Source organism: Leptidea sinapis, chromosome 43 (assembly GCF_905404315.1).
Source record: "Leptidea sinapis chromosome 43, ilLepSina1.1, whole genome shotgun sequence".
NCBI lineage: Eukaryota > Metazoa > Arthropoda > Insecta > Lepidoptera > Pieridae > Leptidea > Leptidea sinapis.
Window position 1 is genome coordinate 723,096 of NC_066307.1, and position 27,645 is coordinate 750,740.

Here is a 27,645-nt window from a genome sequence, read left to right on the forward strand (position 1 = left end):
TAACTTAAACTTAACTTAAAACAAGGTATTTTTGTGCATGAGTAAAAACAGGGCCATTCTGTTCTACTTTGTAAGGCCAAAAACCCATACCTACCTACAAGTATGGCTAGTTTAGTAAAAAAAAACTGTATCTATATATACTCCAAATAAGTTAAATCGTTCCTTAGATTCTATTGCTCTGTAAGCAGACAAGTTAGAGACTGACTCACATGATTTCTATTTCTTGTATTGTGTGGTCATTCATCAACCCACATTGAGCATTACGAAATAAAAACTAGTTTTGAATTTTTTGCGTGAATTATATTTTTTTTTACAAATAATAGGCATCTTTGATACTTTCAGGCGGTTAAGGCTTTACACAAAATAAAAAGCCAGTTTGCTGAAATACATTTATACTTTATTGAAATTAGTCTAGCAGCATCTACTGATGGTTTGCAAGAGCAGCGCACAATTGTTGGATACAATTATGTAATCTTTTAATAGGATGAACCTGCAAACAAAAATTGTTGTGTATAGTTAACAGACACTATATCATTATGTGGTTACATCACATTACTGTGTATCTTCTACAGGGAGTGTTCTAAAGTTAAAAATGCCATCCACAGTGTTTCCAGGTCAACATAGGTTCCTTCAGATACTTGTTTGAAGGAACCTATGTTGACCCTTAGCATCCCTAACTACCCGCAAAGGCCAGCTTTAGATACGCATGAGAGAAACAAGTAGAAAATTTGCACAGCTGTACAATCGTGTCGTATACATGTCCCTTTACTGTAATAATCTTCGACCATGACAAGCTAAACTTATCGAGGGTGTGGCTCATCGCACAGTTGCTTGAGGTATGGCACCTATACCATTGTGCATTGGCATCTTTCAATGCACTCTTGGACAAGAATGCTCAATGGGACCCATTTAGTAGTGGGAGGCTCCTTTGCACAGGATGCCGGCTAGGTGTCAATGTGTAAACACTACTGTGTTCCAGTCTGAAGGGCGCCGTAGTTAGTGAAATTACTGGACAAATGAGACTTAGCATCTTATGTCTCAAGGTGACGAGCGCAATTGTTGTGCCGCTCAGAATTTGTGAGTTTTTCAAGAATCCTGAGCGGCACTACATTGTAATGGGTATTGGTACGCGCAGAGCATTGAAATTGTATATTCCATTCAATTATTCATTAATATATTAGTGTAAGTGGCACTGCCGTCCTAATTCGACAATAAATAAATACCTACATAATATTTCCAATAGTTGAAACACTAGACATATGTGTTCATACTATGTACAATTTCTAGGTGCTTTTTATATAATAAGAAAACCAAACTGAGCACAACATTTACCTCAGTAATGATATATACAAACATGATAGGTATGTATCATTACTGAGGCACCCCACTCATTACAAGACAGTCCTATCAAGGAGAACAACATAGGTTGTCAAGTCTAGGTCGTAGTCTAATATTATTACCAAATCTCCAAATTCGGTTTGTACTGCACAACAAGCTTTCACATTAACTTCTTGGCTAGAGCAAAAGGTGACACCATACCTATCCAGTCATCAACCAAAGTATATCTAAAGAATCCTGGGAGTTGTTTCTCGCGCCGCTTCTTCTATCTCAGAGCCCTATTTGTTTCCGAAGCGACCTATAGGAATCGATTTTTAGAAAATAAATGCTATTTATATTATACTAATATCTTATTACCCTTTTGTTTGTGTGCAATTGACACCAGAAGCCACAACTTTCAAATATTTTGGCAACAATGTAACTGAAGACAGATCCACCAACTGCGGCTTATTTGATAAGTTGATCACACCGACGATACTCCGAGCATTTGGCAGTAACCTGTAAATAGTTCCATGTGATAAAGAAGAACACGTACTACAGAAAAAAAATTATTTAATAGAGTGAGCCTGTAGTGTACCTCGTAACAACTAAAATGTCTTCTGTATAGGCCAATATTCCTAGATCTCCATATTTACTGGCCGCTGTCTTCCTCACAGCTACAACATCTTTGTAAAACTAAAAAATAGATGGAATAATATTATATTTATTAATGATGTGCATACTGATGTTGTCTCGAATTAAGTCATCGCTTCGACAACACTTCCCTTAAAGCCTCTCCTGGTGTTGGAATACTGGGTTTCGAAATCTTGAGCGATTGCCAATTCCTCGGTAAATTGAAAGGCAAAGTCAAATTCGCTTCGAAGAAGCTGCGCGTCATGAATAGAGCATGGCAATACTTCAAGACGGCCTACATTCTAGCGCTCTATAAAGCACAGGTCCGGCTACATATGGAGAACCTACTGCTGTCATCTTTGGTCTTACGCACCCTAGTATTCGGGAACTCAGTGCTCTGTCAACGGCAGGATCACTTGGCGTTGTGTAGAAACGTCGCTTCATTGTGTGTTCTCTACCGCATTTATCACGGGGAGTGTTCCGAAGAGCTGTTTATCCTCGGATTTCCACCTTCGCACGATACGCCATCATATCATCACCACCATCTGGTTGTCTGGCGTTCCTCTACAATGTGATACTCAAGGAATTTTCTTCCACCCACAACCAAGCCGTTGAATGAGCTTACTTGGGCGGTTTCCGGGACGATACGAAGGTACCTTCAAAAAAAAAGTGCGTACAGTCTTCTAAAAGACCGACAACGCTCCAGTGAATCCTCTACTCTTGCAGGAGACGGTGGTAGGCGGCGACCTGTACCATAGTAGTGTCTACTGTGCCCGTACACTTGTTTGTCCTCCTCTTCCATAAAAAAATCATCCACACTGATTAAACTACAACATGTGCGGTCATGATCCAAAAAAGTTCTTTCTTTCGTTCTTCTTTCATGACACCGTGATGGAATGACCTTAATTGTAGTGTTTCCAGCTCGATACGACATGTTTTGTAACTCCAGGCTTCCTCTCGTGTTGCAAGAGCGAATGGGCGGCGGTGATAACCATAGGTAGCTTTCTATATCTACTTTCCATTAAAATGTTGTGAAGGGACTTTAGTATTGTCGAACGACATTTGTTTTACTGCACAAAATTCTAGGACGAATGTACATAATATTCCCCTTTTGGTGAAAAGTAAAAATCAAAAATAAAAAGTTATTAATTGTTCTTTACTTCCAATATAGTTAAGTTTCCCATATAATAGTCAGCTAAGATACTTACATTATAGTGACTTCTTCGGGATCTCAGTTGCACTTGCAAATTGAGTTCTTTGTAATTATCCGCCACAGGTAACCAGGGTGCTACACCACAAGTAAACCCAGCGAACACTGAGCTGTCCCAGTGATAAGGTGTTCTGCTTGGATCCCTGGACTTTTTCCAGTAGTTGATTGGGTCGTCAGTGTTACAGGCTTGAGGGTCTTTGGTGTCCTCCCATAATACGTGTCCATCTGTCATGCCTATTTCTTCTCCCTGTTGAACATTCGTTAAAAATCTAACGTGGTGTGTGACATTGCCAATACCGTGAAATCACTACTACTTATGGGCAGACGAAGACGGCATATTCAGTTCCAATGCCATTAAACAATACTTGCACTCCCTACTTTTAGATGTGTCCCGCTAGTAGTAACTAGTAATGTAGGTATACCTGTATACTGCGGAGTCAAGCCTAGCAAAGCAGTGGCTAGCTCACACTAGCCAGGGAAAGTGCAGAACGATCGCCCATACGATCTAAACTTCAGACTAGTATTAAGACATATTAGTCTCGAATCATAGGAGGAACTCGAATAATACGTTAATAGAAACTAATAATACTCTTAAAAGAGTATTCATCTAATTCAGTCAACGGAGCCTTAAGATGCATGATTTCAAGAGTGATTACGGGAACCATTAAGCAATATGTCTTTGTTATTTTGAGTAAAATCATCTGCTCCTTTTTCATATTATCCACTTTGCTCTAATTTGGCCCTTGGAGACAACCTGTTAGATTCGCACTTTGCTTACCTGAAGCGTAGCGTATGCCCATTACCTCGAGTAACACATTATGGAGGTGACAAAAATTTATCAGGAAGAATATTTTTCCAAATGTATATTGCCAAAACTCTATGCAGTGCTCTATTATTTACTTAATTTATCGCGATGTTCTTTTAATTGAAACTGTTTGCTGCTAAAAATATTGTTACATTTTAAGACCCGCGTTTAATTGGACGCGGTTAGGTCGTTGAGTGCGGTCGTATCGCAGGTTATAAAAGTCAAGTGTGTCCCACGGTCATCGGTTGTTGCTTGATTGAAGAAACATTAAAAATACTTAGATGTTGTCGAAATGTTGAATTATAAAATATAGACTTTGATGCTGTAGCACATACCTGATAGGTGAGTGCCACACCAGGTAGCATAAGTGCCAGCATGTTCATCGCGTCGACTCGCTCGGGTCCCTGACGGGAAGCTAGACGGCTCTGGTCGTGATTACCGTTCTGAAATATCGACACAAATGTATCGTCTGTTATCATTATGTAAGCGCTGAATATAGTTTATAGTGTAGACCACATCCGAACTAATATGTATGTAGGCAATTAAATGTATTTAAACTTTAAACTACATAATTATAAATCAAACGTTATGTTGTACAACATATGTCCATTTCCCCTCCAGTTGCAGAACTTTCTGTCTATTCGTATTAAGTAAATTAGACCTATTCTTCGTGGAAGAAATGTCATATCATCATGTTATAGAAAAAACATGATATAATAAAAGTTTATACTAGAGAAAATTGTACTAATAAATTATTTGTCAGTCATACAACAAATTCTGAAACTAAAGCTAAAAAAAAAAGCTGTGATAAAACGTGAACTGGGCTTTTGCATTGGACTCATAGCTTAAGCTCAGTCTAATTTCATATTTATTTATTTATTTATTCGGAAACCCATTACATACAAAAAATAATAAAATGTCGCTGGTGGCTTGGGCACGGGGAAGGGCGCTGGTGTGGGACGCTACTTGCGTCGACACTCTGGCTCCTTCTCATGTCCAAGTTAGGTCAGTTGGTGCTGGGGCTGCTGCTTCGACTGCCGAAGACTCGCAGACACTTGGTCTCAGTGAGTCATACATCTTTGTGCCATTTGGTGTCGAGACACTTGGCCCGTGGGGCCCAGAGGCGCGGAGAATGTTCAAAATACTATCTCCGCGCATCGATAAGGCTACTGGAAACCCAAGCGCTGGCAGCTATTTCGGTCAACGGATCAACCTTGCTATCCAACGCGGTAATGCTGCCAGTATTCTTGGTACGCTTCCACGTAATGATAGTTTTAATTTTATGTAGTCGTAGTATTGTATTGTACAAGATTTGTTTTGTTTGAATAAAAAATAATAAAATATATATCTAAGTGTCTAGATAACTTACAGGGTTAAACATCATTCATTAGCTGTTATCTTCCTTACCATATTATACAACTTGGATTACAATTCAGGTGCGAAACGACTATAAAAACGAAATCAAAGATTATGCTAAGCTGAATTGAGCTCAGCTAAGTTTTACGTAAGTGAAGTGTGAGCATAGTCTTAGCCTTAGTTTCAGAATTTGTCGTATGACCGAATCTAGTCTATAGATTTAAGCCTAAGAGCTATTATGACACTTGAATGTTTGGATACAATCTTACCACCCAGTTCGCCACTCTGCCATGAGGCATGTAAGTCATCCACTTATCAATCGTAGTTTTAATGTCACGCGCAGTAGAATTCTTATTTATTTCTTCCAGAAAAATAAAATTGAAAGGTATAGCTCCATCCCTGTTCTCGTTTCCGTAATATAGTATTGTGTTGAACAAATCAGTATATGCTTCAGTCATCATAATTTTGTACTCTCCATGCGTTTCTGTGTATTCATCCAAAACCTCCCTCCAGTCGAATACAACTTCATAGGTTTCCGCCAAGTCTTGTGTAAATATGTGGTCGTAATATTCGTAATCGTCTGGGTCAGTATCAGATATGCCTGTAACATCGTACTATTAATATAGGTAGAACAGCGTTAAGAGTACTCGATTACAAGTAAAACCCCCGTTATGTTTATGGGCTAAAAATATTGATGTTGGTTAGACCCACTTTTTATAAGGTACTGTCATAACGAGTGGATCGAATGAATTAATTCGATACGTTTTAAATTTTTATTATGTACAAAAAAGGACGTTATTAGTTCGTTGTTAGTACGTGGAAGAAAGCTCCTTGAAAACCGCACAGTGGAGGACCGCCACACATCCAGATGGTGGGGATGATATCCTAACTTGTGGCGTGTCGTGCGAAGGTGGAATTTGGGGCAGGAATCAGGTTAAATAGCTCTTCGGAACACTCCCTGTGATAAATGCGGTAGAAGAAACACAATGAAGTGACGTCTCTACGCAACGCCAAGTGATCCTGCCGTTCATAGAGCACTGGGTCCCCGACAATTCGAGCTGCTCTGCGTTGCACGCGGTCAAATGGATCGAGCTGATACTGGGTTGCGCTAGACCAGAGGTGAGAGCAATACTCCATATGTATGGCCGGACCTGCGCTTTGTAGAGCGCTAGAATGTGGGCCGGCTTGAAGTATATTATGGATTTTGTTGATTTAATAGAAATGACGTAACCTACCTGATAGGGGTTCGTCTGGGTAAACACCACCGTAGTCGTTAGGGTCTACTTCATACAATTTATTGATGGCATCAACTCTGAACCCTGACACGCCCAGATCTAACCAGAATCTCAATACCTCCTGAAAATGTTTGGGGTGATGACAATAAATAAGTACTAAATAAATTAAATGCTGCGAGTTAATTTGATGGATTAGAAATGAAAAGGTTGTTCAAGGCTTGCAAACATTCTCGTGTTAAACACGGACGAGTAAAAAAAGAAGGACTCCGCGCCGTGATATTAGCAAGTGAAGCACCTTTATGCTAGTGTGTGTGCGGTTAAAGGGTATACCAGTTACACATTTTTTTCTACCTTAAATGATCATATATGGCCACAAATACTTTTATAGTTTTGTTTTTACACTTTTTCACAACGCACACATTTTTAAAATATTTTATTGCGACGCATACTGATCTGTCACAGACGATGGCAAATCTCATAATGGTGGCCGATCGGCTTTAAGTGCGTGGGGCTATGTATTAACACGTTTACCGGCTTGTTTTGGTGCCTCACTGTTATGTAAGGTAACACGGAGTCCTTTTTTTACTCGTCCGTGGTGTTAAATTCATATGTTTCTGTTTCCAAAGTGCAGGTTTTTGGATATTTATCTGGTGTTAGAATGTTAATTAATAATTCGTATAGGTTCAGCTTTAAATTGAGTTATATACCACTCACTACCTTGATACCAAGCGACATCTATGTATCTTTCACGAAAAGTTTACCGCAGTTATACGTCAACACCTGACTTTTCCGCCCAACTTACTACACGCCACAAATCCAACAATGGTGGTTATGGTACACCACCATCAGATTTTTTTTCAACAGACCGGTACAGGAATTTTCTTTTCAGCCATATTTTGAAACAGTTCCTTCTGCGGTGTTCCTTACAACGACGATACAACACTGGCGAAACAACGCACCGTATAAATCTACATCACACAACAAATCGTCGAAATTCCTATAGATGCAAGACCAGACAGCCACTCATGTTATTCCTCTGCCTTGGCAGACATACCTACACATAACCTTAAATATTTACACGGAGGCGCATTTAGTCCTTTTTCCATAAATGAAGGGTTTTGTGACAAAACTGCTGACAGTTTGAAAGAGACTGATCTCTTCAATCACCTTGGCAAGAGAGTTCGGGCGGCGGATATCACTTAATTCACCTCGGTCGATACATCAATCGTATTTTTTATATTTTTCATGTCTGAGCATTTCCTTGTTTGAATTTATTTCTACAAAAGTAGATACGTGTAGGATTTGACTGAAACTATTACGTATAGTTACATATGTCGGAAATATCAAACCTTCATTTCGGCTTGCACCCGTTGATTCCTGTAGTTCAGATCTGGTTGTCCAATAGCGAACTGATGCAAGTAATACTGGCCGCGCCCGGGATGATACTCCCACATACTCCTACGAAAATGGCTCACCTGAATATAATATTAACATAATCATATTAAGTATTCACTAAATAGTGAGAATGAGATACAAACTCTTTGGAACAAGTACTTAGATAGTTACTGGCTGGTAAAGCTAGACTATTTATCAGTTTTAAAAAATTCTTATTATTTTTTAAAAAGAAAAAATTTGGATATCTTTTGTTTTTTAGAAATAGAAGTCTCTATGTACCATGGAGCTACTGCTACTGGCCTTATCTGCAGAACAAATAAATAGTAGGGGTTGTAGATCCTAGGTACCTACTTCGAATTGACATAGAGACCTTAATGGTTTCAAATTTTTAAGTGAAACTTTTTTCACATAGTACCTATTCTTGTAGTACATAGTTCTTGGTAGTTCTTCTTTAAAACAATGTGCAACATTCGATTATCGACCTTCAGTAGTTTTTTTTATTCAGCGAGACAAGAACGATGGATACTTCGAAAATTCGAGCGATTTTTGAATACGAGTTCCGACGCGGAACTAACGCGGCAGAAACAGCTTGCAATATCAATGTTGCGTTTGTAGAGGGGATTGCTAATGAACGCACCGCGCGATTTTGGTTTAGGTAAACACTTTCGTGATGGAATTGGAGAACGAACCACGTAGAAGACCATTCACACAGGTGAATAACAATGAATTGAAAGAGATGGTGAAGCCGTTTAACGATACCTTACCAACAATATTGACTTATTTGCGTCAAATCAATTAAAAAGCAAATTAAAAATGGGTGTTGAGACATTTGATTTATCTGCAGAAAGAAACGCGTGTTGAAAATTGTGTTGCCTTGTTGAATCGATACAGAAATGAAGGAATATTGGATCGAATTGTGACACATGATGAAAAGTGGATTGTTTACGATAACCGTAAGCGAAAAATGCAATGGCTGACCCAAGGTCAAACGCTGCAATAGTGTCCTAAAGCAAACCTTACCAATAAAAAGGTAATGGTAACTGTTTGGTGGTCTAAGCATGGTGTTATTCACTTGCCCCAACGGACTACCATTTTTTTCGTGAATTGGACAATTTTCTACGTGATAAAAAGTTTTCTCCTCAGGCAGTACAAAATGCTTTCACAAAGTTTGTTGAATCTAGATAGCCACAGTTCTATCGCAAAGGCGACCTTCCTATTAGATGGCAGGAATGTAAAGATAATAATGCTAATAATTTTTATGAAATAAATATGTTAAATTAAAAAAGAAACGAATTTCAATTTTTCAATACAAATCGGAATTTCATACCTTAACCCCTTATAACTGAGCAACGAAATTCGTGAGTTCCATCAACATGATGCTTCTGACACTGCAATTCGAGATACTGGCTTCGACATAATTGAACTTCCTTCATATTCACCCGACCTAGCTCCCAGTGACTTCTATGTATTTCTATGGTTGAAGGATTATTTGAGAGGATAGAGATTCGAAGAATCCGTAGTCAGTAAAGGTCATTTTAGGTGTGCAGGATGAAGAGATGTTTATACAGAAAACTTAAGTTTAGAAAAATTATATGTCAAAAGTATTGCTAAAAGGCGACTTGCAATATGGTTCATTTTCAGAATACTTATTGTAAAAAAAACTGTTGAGGTAATCTATCATCAGTGATGTAATCTTTCACTTTTATGCCAAAAGATAATTTTTACATTTATCTACTTTTTTGTTCCACTTCTTTTATAATATAATTCTTTAAGGAATTACCCAGTTGCTAGGTGGTAGCACCTCCCCTGGTCTTTCAGGGTCGACAATGCCGTCCGCCCACACATAGAAGTCTTCGTATCCTGGTTCTCGTCTCGCCGACCGAATGAACCAGTCGCTCTCGTTACTGGTGTGGTTAGGCACAAAGTCTAGTATCACACGTAGGCCTGCAAATATATGTCAGTTCTGCGTTTTAGAAATAGTCTTAATGTTATAATCATATATATTCATTTGCTTGAAGATTTACCACATTTTGGAGTTAATTAACGCCGGAAATTCACTTGGCGTTAGAGTTTGGGTCGAATGTCGATACTGAAAGCAAGCGGAAGGAATCACTATTACCTAATTTTCGTGCTTCTTTCAAGAGCTCTTGAAAATCTTTCATGGTGCCATATTCAGGGGCAATTTGCCTGTAATCAGTAATGTCATATCCAAAGTCGCGCATAGGGGACAAGAATATTGGAGACAACCATATTCCATCTACTCCAGTGCTTTTTAAATATGGCAGATTTTCTTTTATTCCTGTAAATTTACATTTATTTTTTTACATTAGTATAACAACTAAGATACATTTTCTTTAGTTAAATAAATGTAAGATACATTAACGTTGAGTTGAGATGATTAATTAATTAATTCATTAACATACGATATAGTCAATATATTCTTTTTAAATTTTTAATTTAATAAAATAAAATAAAAAAAATAAATAAAAATATTTTATTTCGGACAGATTATATCATCCATAGCCAATTTTGCATTAAAAAAGGTATACAACATTACTTAATTAAATAACATTAATTAGTAAAAGAAATTTTATATAAATTAGAATTAAAAAGTATAAATTACAAATGGAAAATTAAAAATATTAAAAATAACATTATTATATAAGAAAAAATTTTGGTATGTTTCGGTGGTAATGTTTTACCGTTTTCAATATACAATTTTTACGATTATTATATAATCTCGTCAGAAATCCCGCTCTATCCCGCTCTAGATAATAGATCTTATGAACTCCGTAACTCCTTATTTTTTTTGACAGAAATCTACTGGCATATAATGTAAATTATGTTTAGGGGTCCACAGTTGTAAGGGCATTTTGAAGGAACTCCTTAATTCGTAATTGTCTCCGATACACAACTTAACGCATATACACATAATTGTTTGTTTTTCACCGACCTCTTTATCAGAAACGCGTGGTAGTATTTATTTGACTGTTGAAAAAGTGACATCAATTAACACTACTGTCTGCAGATCGTTGAAGATGTAAAAATCAAGCTTATAAAAATACGGTCATGTGAGCCTTATATTTTTTTATTCTCACAGATCTTTAAGATAATTGAAAAAATCGTATGTTAATTATACAAGTTTGTGAACGAAAGCACTATTAAAGCAGTCATATTCTCATTACATTGTTCTGTTGAATCATCAAATTCAAGTATCATACATCATCATGATCACATGTCAGACTTGAATTTGACGGCTCTTTTATTTGTATTTTAATATACAGGAATATATTACCCAAAGATGAGGTCTAGGAGATTGTCATGAACACATTAGCCTGGAACTATAGTTTTGAAAAATACATTGAAACTCTCATATTCGTACTCACCGGTCAAATCTCCTATTCCATCTCCATCGCTATCCTTGAACGACCTCGGGTATATCTGATATATGAGCGCAGTCTTCCACCATTCTGTATCCGTCGCGGACACTATTGCTAACTTTATTGTAACTGTTAGCACTAATATCAATTTCATGGTACCTACTGTCTTCACCACCGCTGCTCCACAAGTGTGAACAACGAGTACAATAATAGTTAATGGGCACTTACTACCTTTTATAGGATGGAGTGTGCGATATCAATTCAAGGTGAATTGGCTTTGTTGTAGTGATTGCTTATAAGTAGTTAAGTAAGGAAGATATTGTCTAGGTATCTATAGCGGAGTACTTACAGGCATATGAAACAATTTGATTATTTTTGGGGTTCCATCCAACCAATAGATCAAACTTCCCCATTCGGCCATTATTTATTAAATATTTACCACTATTTTGTAAGTAAGTTACTAGAAATATAGCAAACATTCCCCCCGAATCCAGTGCACTACCAAGCACAATATTTTACAGTCCTCACTTGGCGTAACATTTTTTTATTCTTAAGGTATTGTGGTAAGTTTAAACAGAACCAAACTGTGTAAGTATAACATATTATAAACTAGACCACACATAAATATTGTAGCAACTAAAAAAATCCAAAATTTTGACGTTTTTGCATGCAAAGGAACGATTTTATGTTAAAAACATCTTTCCCCGCCATTTCACATTTTTTTGAGTTTAATATTAAATCACAATACTGCAATGGTGTGTTAAAGAACACATAATATGAAGTGATTGGTTTACACAAAGTGGGTGAGGAGCCGTCGGTCATTTTGAAGACTTCGAAAGCAGTCGTATATCGTATTATTGATAAATATATACAAACACATCCTCTGTCGAACACCATTAGAGATCTGGGCGGCCGCGTGCATTTAGTATTAATAAGGCTGTTAATTCTAGTAAAACCAGAATTCAACCAATTCCTATAACGAAACAAAAAGTAATAGCGCGATAAATAAAGTTTTCTCTAGGACTCTTTCGCATATCATCAAAGAAGACCTACAGAATACCGGCGTGAAGTAGCGGTCTAGTGCTGCTATGTTTTGCATAGGTCAGTGTCGAGGACCGGAACCCATCGAGAGCACTTCCCTTGTCTCGCCTAGTATCGGAATATTGGGTCTCGAAATCATCTGGAAAGCAAAGCCAAACTGTCTTCGAAGAAGCTGGGCGTTATAAATAGAGGACGACAATACTTCAAGGGCCGGCTTTTTTAGCTCATATAGCCATATTATAGTGCTCTACAAAGTGCAGGTCCGGTCATATATTGGAGTATTGCTGTCGTCTCTGGTCTGGGGCATGCCAGTATCAGCTCGAACCATTTAACCTTTTGCAACGCAGAGCTGTTCGAATTGTCGAGGACCTTTATATACAGGGTGTCCCGTAATCAGTGGACCAACGGGATACCCGTGATAGGGGTGGTCATCATCTCTCGAAAACACCAAATTTTACTGTTCTAGGGCCAGTAGTTCAAAAGATATGATTTTTTAAGCATTATTTTGAAAATTCTACCCTTATCAACACAAAAGTTGAAAAAAAATATTTTTTATTTTTATTTTGCCCTGTTTCTTAACTTAAGGTGGCTGAGGAAACATGTGTCTTCACAATTAAATCCATTTTTGTGAATAAATATTGCCAAATTAAAAATTAAAAACCAAAACATGCGCAAATATCAAATAACTAAATTTGCAACGTGATGTTTGAAGCAAGCTAGTGCAAAAAAAATGTATGACAGCCTTGCGGACCATTATTTAAAAAACATCTGCAGTTCATACTGATTCCAAAAAGGTATAACAATATTACATTTTACAAAAAAAATAACTTAATAACCAATTTTAGACTCCAATTGCGAGAAACATTTAAGCGCTATCTATTCTGAGAATTATTTTGTTATCGAGAGAGAGATAACACAATATGCTATCTCTTTCTCGCTCAGGTACCTTTTTCGTTTACGGGGTCCTATTGGCCGACGCCTATGATCCCCACACCCTAATTTTTCAAATTATTCTTAGTTTCATCAGAGACTTGCTCATAGCTCGTAGCTGCACACGTGTTTTTTACTTCGCTACCATTACGACTCTTTTTTTTGGTGACTGACGCTTGAATTGGACCTTGTTTGTCTTTGTGATTTGGATACTGTTTGCCCGGATTTTATAAAATGCCTAATACCTATACTCCTCGTGAATATGCTGAGATGTATTTTATTTACGGTCTGTGTAATGCAAACGCTCGGCAAGCAGCCCGTACGTATCGTGAGCGCTATCCTAATCGCGACCGCTATCCGGATCATCGAATTTTTCTCCGTGTAAATAACGCGTATTTAGAAGGCAGAATTCCCGGAGCTGCAAACAACGTGGGAAGACCTAGAAGAGTCGATGAACTTCAAATACTGGCCGAAGTGACAGAAGAACCTTCTACGAGTGTTCGTCGTATTTCAAGACGTACTGGTATAGCAAAAACAACAGTACATCGCATTTTAAAAAGAAACAGTTTATACCCTTATCATATTCAACGAGTGCAGGCACTATTACCTGCTGATTATCAACGGAGGATAGATTTTTGTGCAGAGATGCTTCGCCGATGCCGACAAGATCCACTATTTTTCAATTCAATATTATGGAGCGATGAATCGTGTTTTAAAAGAGTTGGAGTGTTTAACATTCATAATTTACATGAATGGGCTGTTGTGAATCCACGTATTGTACGAGAAGATAGATTCCAGCACCAGTTTGGAGTCAATTTGTGGGCTGGAATCTTAGATGGTAAACTTATTGGTCCATTTGAGCTCCCACCGAGGCTTAATGGTGCTCGGTACTTGCAATTTTTAAGAAATGACTTAAGTAATTTATTAGCAAATGTACCACAGGAGGTATGTGAGAGGATGTGGTTACAGCATGATGGCGCACCCGCTCATTATTGCAGACAAGTGAGGGAATATTTAAACGAGTCTTACCCAAGTAGGTGGATTGGACGAGGAGGTACAATCCCATGGCCAGCTCGATCACCTGATCTTAATCCATTGGATTATTTTTTATGGGGATATTTTAAAGAATCCGTATATGAAACCGTTAACGATAACGAAAGACAGCTAAGACAAAAACTGAATGTGGTGAGTGAAAAAGTCAAAAATAATGAAAGGGCGTTAAAAAGTTTAAAAAGAAATTTTATAAGAAGATGCCGGCTATGCCTTAGAGTAAGAGGAAGACATTTCGAACATTTATTATAAGAAATAAATAAAAAAATTCTAACTATTTACTTTTGTTTTATTGTAAATTCCGCCAAGAAATTGCTATCTAATGTTGATTTAAAATAATTATTGTCTTTTATTGTTTCACAATAATGATTAATTATACCTTTTTGGAATCAGTATGAACTGCAGATGTTTTTTAAATAATGGTCCGCAAGGCTGTCATACATTTTTTTTGCACTAGCTTGCTTCAAACATCACGTTGCAAATTTAGTTATTTGATATTTGCGCATGTTTTGGTTTTTAATTTTTAATTTGGCAATATTTATTCACAAAAATGGATTTAATTGTGAAGACACATGTTTCCTCAGCCACCTTAAGTTAAGAAACAGGGCAAAATAAAAATAAAAAATATTTTTTTTCAACTTTTGTGTTGATAAGGGTAGAATTTTCAAAATAATGCTTAAAAAATCATATCTTTTGAACTACTGGCCCTAGAACAGTAAAATTTGGTGTTTTCGATAGATGATGACCACCCCTATCACGGGTATCCCGTTGGTCCACTGATTACGGGACACCCTGTATATATATAAACACCTCTTTGCACACTTAGTTGATCCAGCCACGACCCCTTACATTGTTGACTCCGCCTTTTGCAGCGAATAACTTGAATCCAGTTGCGTATTTCGCGGGCGAAATGGCAACGTAGCATTCTATTATGCGATGTTGTCAAATGTATTCGTCGATAGCACCTATACTCGACAAATATTTTTTCAACAATTTCATGCAGTTGTGGATCCGTAACGGCAAAATTTTTTAAATTCACGAAGATTTCTTGGCTCTGAATATATTTCAAAAATCAATTACTTGTGTTGATCCATTTATATACTCGTACTTCCAGTAATACTTGTTTGATCCGAATAGGTACCTAAGTGTCGATCAATTATGAATTTATTATAATTACTCTGAATATTTTATATTCGCAATGCTCCATACATTGTAAGATCCGCCTCGGTTGTAACGGTGGAGGCACGGGGGAGCACCGTACACCGCACCACGCACCCATTAGGCCTCGGCCTCGATTGGCTTCAATAGAAACGAAATTGAAATTAAAGAAGTTCTTTAGAATCATTGTTTTTTGTAAGTTGATGAAACGAAAAAGCGAGACGATAGAGGCGCCGTTCCCAGCTATATCAAAGGTTTTCTAGGGTGCAGACAACGAATTTGAGATAATTTTTTAAATCCAAGATGGCCGCCGTGAAAAATTATGATTTCAACAATATGGGTATCGTATCCGAGGTTCTCAAGGGTGCAGAGAACAAATTTGGGAACATTTTTGTAATCCAAATGGCCGCCGTGAAAAATTATGATTTCAACAATATGGTTATCATATCCGAGGTTCTCGAGGGTGCAGAGAACGAATTTGGGATCATTTTTGAAATCCAAGATGGCAATTATTTTACTTTGAATGTAGTAAACATCATGTGGCGTCGTACATCATAGCCTCTTATCAATATCTACCAATAAACACAAAAAGCTTTCCCAGCGAAGGAACTCGGGGTAGATAGTACTTTCATAGCTGGCAACATATATTTTAATGGCGTTTGTTTTATTTACAAAATATTTGCTGTTTGACGAACGTGCTGCGCTTAAATTAAAAGTTGTGAAATAGTATATAGGTGTGAAATATGATTATCTTATCTTAAGACGCTTTGACACCCTTTCACTGCACAGTAAGTCATTTTTCAATTAAATTTCGTGCACAGATTGTCCTGGAGGTTGATAGAATGACACTGACGCGGCGGGAAACGTATGTGGTCGTAAAAGACCACATTCAAACTGCTTCATTTCGCTTGGGCCTACTCACGTTCTAAGCGTTATTATTCTAAGTCGTAGGGCATATGTAGGCACGGACATTTAATTCCGGGATTTGTTCTCTTTAAAAAATATTTCTATATTTTTGTTAAAACTCAGACAAAAAAAAACGCATAAGACTGCATTGAATTTAATATTGTGTTATAATATACGAAGAACAATTGTTTATTAATTTAAGTGTTATATTTTGAGTAACAATGTTTTCCGATGTAACCGTTTCCTTCTTGAAATAGATAAATAAATTTTCTTATAATTAATACCACTGCACCAATAATCGTGCAAAATTAAAAGCTGTTTCATTATTTTTTAATGAAAATGATGGATAAATAACAGTGAAATAGCTGAAGTTTTACTGTTTTAAGGATGATTAGATATTATGAAAAGCCCCTTTCCTCTAGCACCTATTTACATTTATGAGATGATTATGAATGACTCTTTGCGAGTTACCATTGTCTTTTTTCTATTGTAAACATCAACACTATAATAATTACTTTATTATTTTTCGAAAACGAAAATAAAATCTCTTTTGATCAACATAAAGATTTTATTTGAAATCAACAAAATAAACACAAGCACTTTCATGCCTACAGATGAGTGGAGCGACTGCTTATTTAGTCGCACCTACTGCGTCGTCGTCGTATGCTGTTCATTATTTCACTCCTTTGTAATTGTTGGTTCTTGATTCATTGTAACCGATGTGTCGTCGTCTTCCGATTCACTATTTGCTGCATTCCGCTGTAACCGCTGCGTCGTCATCCGCTGATTCACTATTTGCTGCACTCCACTGTAACCGCTACGTCGTCGTCCGCTGTTTGACTTTTTGCTGCACTCCACTGTAACCACTGCGTCGTCATCAGCTGATTCACTATTTGCTGCACTCCACTGTAACCGCTACGTCGTCGTCCGCTGTTTGACTTTTTGCTGCACTCTACTGTAACCACTGCGTCGTCATCCGCTGATTCACTATTTGGTGCACTCCACTGTAACCGCTACGTCCTCATCCGCTGTTTGACTTTTTCTGCACTCCACTGTAACCACTGCGTAGTCATCCGCTGATTCACTATTTGCTGCACTCCACTGTAACCGCTACGTCGTCGTCCGCTGTTTGACTTTTTGCTGCACTCCACTGTAACCACTGCGTCGTCATCAGCTGATTCACTATTTGCTGTACTCCACTGTAACCGCTACGTCGTCGTCCGCTGTTTGACTTTTTGCGGCACTCCACTGTAACCACTGCGTCGTCATCCGCTGATTCACTATTTGCTGCACTCCACTGTAACCGCTACATCGTCGTCCGCTGTTTGACTTTTTGCTGCACTCCACTGTAACCACTGCGTCGTCATCCGCTGATTCACTATTTGCTGCACTCCACTGTAACCGCTGCGTCGTCGTCTACTGATTCATCATTTACTTTCATCTTCTGTAGCTGTTGCATTGTTATTCAGTGTATTAAGTCGTTTAGAGAATGACAATCCAACAGTAAGTGGAGAGGAGATACAAGTAAACCAATGGAGGACGATGCAGCGACAACAGCAAAGTGTTGTGACTGAAGAACAACTGAATGACAAAGCAACAGCTACAACGAAGTGGAGCAAGTGAAAAAGCAGTACCTACATGACAACGCAACAGCTGAAGCGGAGTGGAGTGAGCGATGAACCAGTTTGCACTTTTGCACTTAGCTGTAGTCTTATTTTGTCCCTTAGTTTACCAATCGCTCCATTCTGTGGTTATTGCGTCACCATCCTCTGGTTCTTTTCTCATGGCATTTTCTGTAAACGATGCGTCTTCCACTGGTAATTTGCTCGCTGCACCCCACTCTAGTCGATCGCTGCCTCATATACCACTTCCTGCACTCCATTGTAGTCAATGCGTCATACATATTTTGCTGGTTCACTACCTCCTCACTCGAACATCATCTTTTAGTTCACTCGCTCCACTCAGATGTGGCTGTTGCACCTTTGTGTACTATCTCTTCACTCACTCAGTAACGTTGTTACAAAAGGAAAGAGTCGCGTCCAAAAAATAACAAGTATTGAGGTTTGATCTTGAGTCATGTTACTCCAGACTGATTTCTTGTGAGTTTTTCTTTTCTTAAGGCAAGATTCTCTATTATTTTAAGGAGAATTTGTAATGCGAGACATTATTATGTTACTGTAGCCAGTAATATATGTAGTAGCCCAAACGTGCCAATGAGAAAGCCCTTGGCAAATGCTGCGCCCTGATTGGCCCATTTGAATTGGATCAACAGCTGCTTATACGCCAAAAAGGTAGATTTGTATAAAAATCCCTTAATTATTATTATTACTCACTGTGACACTTTGGAGCCACATATTTATCTTCAGCTGGCATTGGATCAACAAAAGACAACCGGATCAACAAGTGAAAATGGATCAACAAATTACTACCTATACGGCACGTTGGAGCCACAAAGTGCCCAAAGGTATATTTATATAAAATATATAATTATACAAAATATTTAAATATATATATTATATATATATTTAAATATTTTGCATTTGGATTAATTATAGTAGGAAGCAACTGTCTACTCCAAATGTCATCATGGGTTGCTCAAAACCAGTGGTGTGTTGGTGTCTCAAGCACTAACACAACTAAGTACTGAGCTTTTAACAATGAATGAATCACGTGCCATACAGAAGAGTATTATTACTTATTTTCTATTCATGTTTTCATTAATATAGTACTGCCTTTTCTGTTTTGATTTAGTATCATGATGATATTATATTGACAAGGGTAAAGGCTAGACTGCTTCCAGGCCAGATATTACCTATGTATTAAGTCATCACCAGCATCGGTAGTTTAATGCCCATCGTTAGTAGGTAAATAACTATTGCAAAAATGATAGGGCCATTGACATAAAGTACAGATATTGGTCTATAGTTAGGAGGGGCACTGGCACTGCCCGATTTAAGCAGTGGAGCTACTTAACTATGTTTCATTAGGTCAGGAATTGTCTATACAATTGTACATGGTACAACTCGGGTGCAAAAATATCAATCAATGATACAGGGTGGCGCAATAGAACGTGCATATTGCATCATCTTTTTTCGCGGGGTAGAAAGGGCGCGGGCGGGGGGAGTCTGCATCGTTGGGTAGGCGGGCTCATGGAGTTTTAGTCACTATGAGTCACTTCGACGGTAAGCGTCGCGCATTTTGCGTGCGCGCATTTTACGAGAACTCTCGTTCATACATCGTTACTAGGCGTTTATATTGTTCTGAATATGGACTACGGCAAATTAGTGAACCTCCGAGTGCTAATTTAATTAAAATATGGGTACAGCGTTTTGAAGAGACTGGTTCAACGTTTAAACCACAAGCAAAAGGTCGTCCAAGAACATCTAGGACCGACGACAATATTGAGAGAGTTACGCAGTCTGTACGAGGAGATCCACAAATGTCTACTCGCAAGAGATCGTCTGTCTTACACTTATCGAGACGAAGTTTGCAACGAATTTTAAACTTGGAACTTAAACTGCATCCTTACAAGCTGCAGTTAACACAAGAATTGAAAGAGTCTGACTTCGGAGCAAGGCTCGCATTTGCTAATGAAATAATGCTTAATCGATTTTCCAATTTTGACAATATCCTTTTCTCAGATGAGGCCCACTTCCATATCAATGGGTTCGTAAACCGTCAAAATTGTCGTTACTGGAACGGTGAGAATCCCAAACTCAAGCACCAGAAACCACTGCATAGTCCTAAAGTGACAGTATGGGCAGCAATCTCTGGTAGAGGAATAATTGGACCGTTTTTCTTTGAAAATGCGCGGGGGCAAAACGTCACTGTTAATACCGAACGCTATGTTGCGATGTTGGAAGGTTTTTTGGCTCCAGAGCTTGAAAATTCAAGAATAGTGAATTCTAGGACTTGGTTTCAACAAGACGGAGCTACCTGTCACACATCAAATGACTCCATGGCGGTTGTGAAACAGATTTTTCCCTGACAGACTGATTTCGAAAAGAGGTGATATCCCATGGCCCCCACGTAGTCCAGACGTGACGCCTCCTGACTTTTTTTTGTGGGGATACCTCAAGAACAAAGTCTACAGCAATAATCCGAAAGACATCGATCAGCTCAAGGAGAATATCCGTGGTGAAATGGCAGCAATTACACCAGCATTACTGAAGAAAGTTTTCAATAACTTCCGTTTGCGATTAGAGGAGTGTCGTCGTAGAGAGGGTCATCATTTAGACGATGTTATTTTTAAAAAATAAACTTCAGTTATTTCTTAATAATACCTCAGTTTTATTTTAACTATACCTTTTGTATTTATTTTTTAATCAATATTTTAAATATGCACGTTCTATTGCGCCACCCTGTATAACAAGTATAACAGATATGCCCCAAAAATCATTCGTTGTAGGAATTTAAACAGATTTAAAAGATTTTATAAAGTCATGATCAAATTTAAAGGTCTTATCACATTAAAGAATATTTATTATCTTTAAATAAAGAAAGGATGGAATCTGGTGATGGGTTTAACAAACTTGCTTTAATCAGTGCAATATTATATATCTAACAGTAATACACACATCAAAAAAGTCTAAGCAACATGTACTAATTTAAATTTTAGGATGGTTATATCACATTATAACGTTGTATTTTATTTTTGAAAATAATATTTTTAGGATCCTATGATGTAAAAATAACAGCTGTTGTCTTTATAAGTTCTTTTAATAACAGAAATGAGCAATATTAGAATATACTGCATAAACTAAGGTACGTATAAGCAACTAAACATTTTTTTAACAAAATGAAATTTCTAAGGAAAATGAATTTATTGTGAAAGAATAGGATAATTTAATACAAAGTATGGTATCCTCTGCTATTAAGAATTTATCGGCAACGATTATTAATTGAATTTATAAGACTGTTTATGTCATCTTGCGGTATTCGCTCCCAATGGAATTGTACCAAATCCTTCGGCTATTGGCTTGTCGTCACTCCGTCCAAGTCCTTCAAAACACGTGTCGATGGGGTTGAGGTCTGGCGATTGTGCAGGCCAGGCCAATACCCGGACGTTCTCCGTTGCCGACTGACTGGTTCGCCGAGCTGTATGTGAACGCGCATTGTCAGGCATCAAAGTAAAATCGGAGCCAAAGGTTTGTGCAAATGGATGGACATAAGGTCTGAGAATATCCTCAACGTAATTTTCAGCGTTCATGTTTCCATTTACAAAAACGAGCTCAGTTCGCCTGTTCTTCATAATACCCGCCCATACCATAACTGTTGAGCCGCTGTATGGTAGGACTTTCAGTATTTCCGGGCCGACGGTACACGACGGTTCTTGTTTCAGGCCTAAACCCGAATCGCGACTCATCGGAAAACATAATTTTATCCCATTGATTCTGCGTTCTCTACACCATTCATTTCGACGAGCGCGATTCCCGTGATGTATCCGTAAGGGCACCTAATTGGGCGTCGAGCTCGTAGGCCGTACTCATGGAGTCGATTTCGCACAGTTTGGTGACTTACATCCACACCAATTGAATTTTGTAGCCTCAAACTTATGTAGTCTTGCAGTCAGTTGTATGAACCGGTCTTGCCGAGTGGTTGTACTCCTTTTACGGCCTGAAAGTTGTTCAGCGGATTCCCTTGTATTATTGTAGCACTGCCAAAGACGACAAATAACAATTCTATGAATGCCTAAATGCCGAGATATCTAAGATTGATTACTTCCCGCTCACAACAGCTCTTTGCATTTCATTTGCCGTCAAATGACGTCGCTCCATGACGTAAAGAATATCTAACAATTCAATTTTGTCGCTAACTTTATTTAAATGATTGGTAAAATTATATAATCAAGACTAAACGTAGCAATAAATACGCACTTAATTCAAACAAATTCCCTTTAATTTTATGAAAAAACAAAACATAATCGATTTTTTTTTACGACCAGCCAGTATGTCATAAATAACAAAAAAGTTTACATGCCTATGCACTTTGAGTGAATAAAGACTTAGAAATTAATTAATATAAATGGTAAATTTGTAATATCATGCATGTTGCTTAGACTTTTGTGATGTGTGTAGTTTGATGGAACTGATTTGTTATCGGTGCTATTTTCCAAGTTGTTTTTATTAAATTAGTGGCTGTTAATTATGTTATCTCGTATATGCCTTGACTTAGGTACAATGCAATCTTTTTTAAATGTAATCCCAATAAAACTTATATGTATTTATTTATTGAAGTCTCAAAAATATATAAAAATAATTATATTCGAAATGATTGATTTTGGCTTTTGTGCAGGCTTTAAATGTCTGGCATTTTTGGCTATGGCTTTACCCACGGTTTCCATGTGAAATTTTGCCACTGATTGATTTGTACAAATTGACAGGGATCCAGCTCTGTGAATGGCTAGATCACTTCAGAGACGTGGCTTCAGGCTTCATTGTGTGTCTTCTATAGCATCTATCGGAAGAGCTGTTAGCCTGATTTCTGCCGCCGAATTCCACCTTCGCACTACACTCCACAAATTAGAATATCATCTCCAACATGCAAGCCATGTTCCACTGCAGTGGGTTTTCAATGAACTATCTACCTCCGAAAAGGTGGGCAACGTGATATAGTGAATAAGTCTCACATTTACTGTTCCATTTAGTTGAGTTCAATTATTGTTTGTGAATTATTATAAGAGATATGTCGCACAATAAAAGTCAGTTTAATAAAAGTACATTTTTATTATGAACATCTAGCAGCATTTATTCACCGTTTGTAAGAGAAGTGCACAATTACTGGATACAGTAATGTAATTTTTTAATAGGATGAACCTGAAAACAATAATAAAAAAATTACTCAATATTAACACTCATTAGGGCGCTCCATAATAGCGCCTTCTTTACTTAACTTAAGGCCCTATTATGAATATATCGCATTAACTTCATAATCATGAAAACAGCTTTCTATACACATTTTTGTGATGCACTTCACAATTAGCTCATAACATTTAACGTTGCCCTCGCAGAACTGCTCGAATTGTCGGGATCTGATACCCTGTGACGGGCTCGATACATTGGCGATATATGTGGACGTCGCGTCGATTCACTGTGTCTTCAACCCAATTTTTCACGGGATTCCATCATCGCGCCACAAGCTTCAAACTATCTACGGTGTTTTACGTTAAAGGTTGGCAACACTCCTGTAATACCTTGGAAATATACACTAAAAGAAGTATAAGGTTTGTTCAAATGGAGAGGTTGCACATGAATATGGTAATATCTCAAACGATTGAAATACAAGTGTAGCACATAATATTAAAATATGCAACAAATTATAAAACGTACACCATCGTGGTAAGTTTGATTCGCCCTGCCCACTACAATTTAGTGCCGCTTAGGATTCTTGGAAATTCTGGATGTCCGGCGTTCCTAAACACTGTGGCTTTCTTGGAACTTTCTTCCACGAACAACTAAGCTGCGAAATACGCTTCCTTCCCTTCCCTTCGAAAAACGTCCTTTGTAAAGGCCGGCACCGCCCTTGTGAAGGAGAATGTGGGCAGCAGTGATCACTTTACATCAAGTGACCCACCCATACGCTCGTTTGTTCATCTTCCACAAAAAAAAATTGAATATCACGTCGATTGCGCTCGTCATGTTGCGATTTAAGATTTGTTGCCCAATAATTCCACTAGTTTTCCAATAATAATTGCTCTTATCAAACAAATATTATAATAGAAAATACTCATCTAGGCGAAATCTTCTGCAATGGAGATTTCCACAGGTAAATGACCAAATTTAGGCATTTCTCCTGTTGGACCTTTGATTTCATACCATATACTTAAAAATATAATATAATATTTATATCTAATTACCCTTTTGTTTGTGTGCAATTGACACCAGAAGCCACAACTTTCAAATATTTTGGCAACAATGTCACTGAAGACAGATCCACCAACTGCGGCTTATTTGATAAGTTGATCACACCGACGATACTCCGAGCATTTGGCAGTAACCTGTAAATAGTTCCACGTAATAAAGAAGAACACGTAGTACAGAAAAAAATAATTTTGACAGAGTGAGCCTGTAGTGTACCTCGTAACAACTAAAATGTCTTCTGTATAGGCCAATATTCCTAGATCTCCATATTTACAGGCCGCTGTCTTCCTCACAGCTACAACATCTTTGTAGAACTAAAAAATAGAAGGAATAATATAAACAATTTGTTATATTTTAAAGTGATAGTCACTTCTGGGATTAATTAGACAAATAAAACTGAAAACAAAATCATATGGACGATGCGGGACTGGAACCCGCGACCTTTCGCGTTCCGTGCGAGCGTTCTTTCCAGCTGAACCAACCGTTGAAGCCACAACTTGAGAGTTGAACAACGCATACAAGATTCTATCAATGGTACGTCACTGAACAGTTGGCTAAGTTGGAAAGAGCGCTCGCACGGAACGCGAGAGGTCGCGGGTTCGAGTTCGCAAAATTTTGTTATCAGATTTATATATAGTTAGAGAATATACTTAAATTAATGTCATGAACTGTGGCAATACTAATCAATCTCAACACTATAAATGAAATCCATTAAAATAAATCACAACTCAATAATGATATTTGACGACCTGTATAGCCGAGTGGTTAGCGATCCTACCTACTAAGCTAGAGGTCCCGGGTTCGAATCCCGGTAGGTGCAAGCATTTATATGATGAATATGGATGTTTGTTTCCCAGTCATGGATGTTTAAATGTACTTATGTATGTTTATATGAATTTATGTATGTTAAAGTAAGTATATTGTATTAAATATATCATTGTCTTGTAACCCATAACACAGGCTATATATGCTTAACTTGGGGCAAGATAATTTGTGTAAAAAGTGTGTCAATATTATTATTATATTATTATAATAATATTCAAAATCCACAGGCAGTAGAGGACACGTTTGTGGAGGATAAATTTATTCTAGTCTTAATGTACATGGATGACAATGTGGAGTTAGAACAGCATCAGTCATCTCTAAATCACAACATATAACCTATTTTAATATCCAAGCCCTGCGTGCTTTAAAATAGAAAGTGTGTTTAAACGTTATTATAGATGTAGAAGATCATATTGTAATTACAGTTAATGAGAAGGAATTTTTTGAAGATTGACGAATGAAAGTTGTTTTACTATAGAATATGTTTTTGAAGGGGTTTCAGGGTAGGCACCAGGCAAAAGTCCTGATTTGAAAGGGTTGCGATGTAAAAGAAGCCAGTAAAGTAAATTTCAAATATCGAACTGAGAGAGAGGTGTTTATTCATTGCGCTGTACCATTAGCCTTAATGATAACCAGAAAACCAGCAAAAAAGCCCCTGCTTTTTCTTTAAGTTTACAATGTTACCACTCAGTCAGCTAAGATACTTACATTAAAATGACTTCTTCGGGTTCTCAACTGCGCTTGTAAATTGATTTCTTTGTAATTATCAGCCACAGGTAACCAGGGTGCTACTCCACAAGTAAACCCAGCGAACACTGAGCTGTCCCAGTGATATGGTGTTCTGTTTGGATCCCTGGACTTTTTCCAGTAGTTGATTGGGTCGTCAGTGTTGCAGGCTTGAGGGTCTTTGGTGTCCTCCCATGATACATGTCCATCTGTCATTCCTATTTCTTCTCCCTGTTGAACATTTATTTAAAATTAAACTAACAGAAACACCAAGGGCCACTCATTGATAATCTTATTAAATTATATCCATATTATACGGTTTGAAGGGAGGGTGCGAGTGTCGGAGTAGTTAGGTTTAAAGATATTTATTTCTCATTAAAAACATAATATTGTCACTTACATGAGAACATAAATTTATCCGCCGTTCTTTACATGTTCAGTACATTTACATTATAGTACTTATTCTTCTACACAAAATTTATGATTACACACTTTTACAGGTCACTGTCACATAACAAACAATTTCAGACATGTGTTTTATAAAAACTTTGAAACAATATAGTCTGATAACTCACGTTTAAATGTTTTTAACGACTTAATCTTTTTGAGAGATGAAGGTAGACTAGGTATTAAAAAGTTGTGCGCCCTCGTAAATAAACATACGCTTGCCATAATTTGTTCTTGTCTTAGGTAGTATCAAGTAGCTGGCTCGTCTCGTGCTGCGTTTAGACGCATGTTTAGTTTGGGTGAGTAAGATTGATGTATGGATGGAATTATGTAGAATTTTTTGTATCAGTATACAGATATGTGTAAAGTTGTTTTATGTTCATGAGGTTAGTTTGTTTGTATATTTAAGAAGTATAGCGAAATGAAATAACATTTTTATGAGTCTTTTTTGTATTGTTTGCATTTCAGCTAACTTGGTTTTTTGAGCACTGCCCAATATTTCAATGAGATATGTAAGGTTTGATTTAACTAATGAATTATAGATAAGCATTCTAACTTTGCGGAGTATCGTACGAACTATGCCACGAAGTGAACCCAGCAGAGAAGAGAGTTTCTTTTTAACATATTCAATATGGGCGCCCCATGTCAGTTTACTGTACAATAGTATTCCCAAATATTTCTCAACGTGCTTTTCTGTTAAGGGAACAACATTTACTTTTAAGGGTTTAGTTACAAGTACACCAGACATTCAATAAGTTTTAGGATGGCCGGCCGCAGTTTGTTTTAATTGGGGTGTAATTGTGGCTACGCATTGTCGTATATGCGTGTGACATTGCCAATATCAAAGGCACATCAGAGGAATACCATGAGCGTTGATGGCTTTTCAATTAGGTGTATGCGCTTATTTGGAGGTACCTAACCATGTCTTGTCGAGCTGGATACACAGCGAAAGATATTCACTGGTTGTACGTGAAGAAAGTTCCTTGAAAACCCCACAGTGGGAGAACACCATTATATATATACTTTGATGCTGTAGCACATACCTGATAGGTGAGTGCCACACCAGGTAGCATAAGTGCCAGCATGTTCATCGCGTCGACTCGCTCGGGTCCCTGACGGGAAGCTAGACGGCTCTGGTCGTGATTACCGTTCTGAAATATCGACACAAATGTATCGTCTGTTATCATTATGTAAGCGCTGAATATAGTTTCTGGCATCATAGACTAGATAAGAACAAACATTTACGTTGGAATATTGTTTTATGACAATAAGGAACGAGACGTGCAGGAGGTTTAGCTGATGGTAATTGATACGCCCTGCCCATTACAATGCAGTGCCGCTCAGGATTCTTGAAAACCACAAAAACTCTGAG

General features: G+C 37.6%; 1 protein-coding gene across 8 annotated transcripts in view; it reads right to left on the reverse strand.

Annotated features, from left to right (window-relative positions):
- Positions 1 to 278: 278 nt before the first annotated feature.
- LOC126977056 (maltase A1-like) overlaps positions 279 to 27,645 on the reverse strand; it is a 32,928-nt gene continuing 5,561 nt past the window's right edge. The window contains exons 1-11 of one of the 8 annotated variants that reach the window (XM_050825728.1): positions 11,338 to 11,525; positions 10,071 to 10,250; positions 9,732 to 9,895; positions 7,906 to 8,031; positions 6,557 to 6,677; positions 5,591 to 5,922; positions 4,301 to 4,408; positions 3,159 to 3,407; positions 1,916 to 2,013; positions 1,696 to 1,836; positions 279 to 490 (exon numbers count right to left, since the gene is read on the reverse strand). In XM_050825728.1, coding sequence (XP_050681685.1) covers positions 412 to 490; positions 1,696 to 1,836; positions 1,916 to 2,013; positions 3,159 to 3,407; positions 4,301 to 4,408; positions 5,591 to 5,922; positions 6,557 to 6,677; positions 7,906 to 8,031; positions 9,732 to 9,895; positions 10,071 to 10,250; positions 11,338 to 11,485 — 1,746 coding nt within the window. In that variant the 5' untranslated portion in view covers positions 11,486 to 11,525 and the 3' untranslated portion in view covers positions 279 to 411. Of the gene's footprint in view, positions 491 to 1,695; positions 1,837 to 1,915; positions 2,014 to 3,158; positions 3,408 to 4,300; positions 4,409 to 5,590; positions 5,923 to 6,556; positions 6,678 to 7,905; positions 8,032 to 9,731; positions 9,896 to 10,070; positions 10,251 to 11,337; positions 11,526 to 23,102; positions 23,232 to 24,271; positions 24,413 to 24,491; positions 24,590 to 25,808; positions 26,058 to 27,316; positions 27,425 to 27,645 lie in introns of those variants that run through there. The other 7 variants (XM_050825732.1, XM_050825730.1, XM_050825729.1 and 4 more) reach the window with 7 other exon arrangements.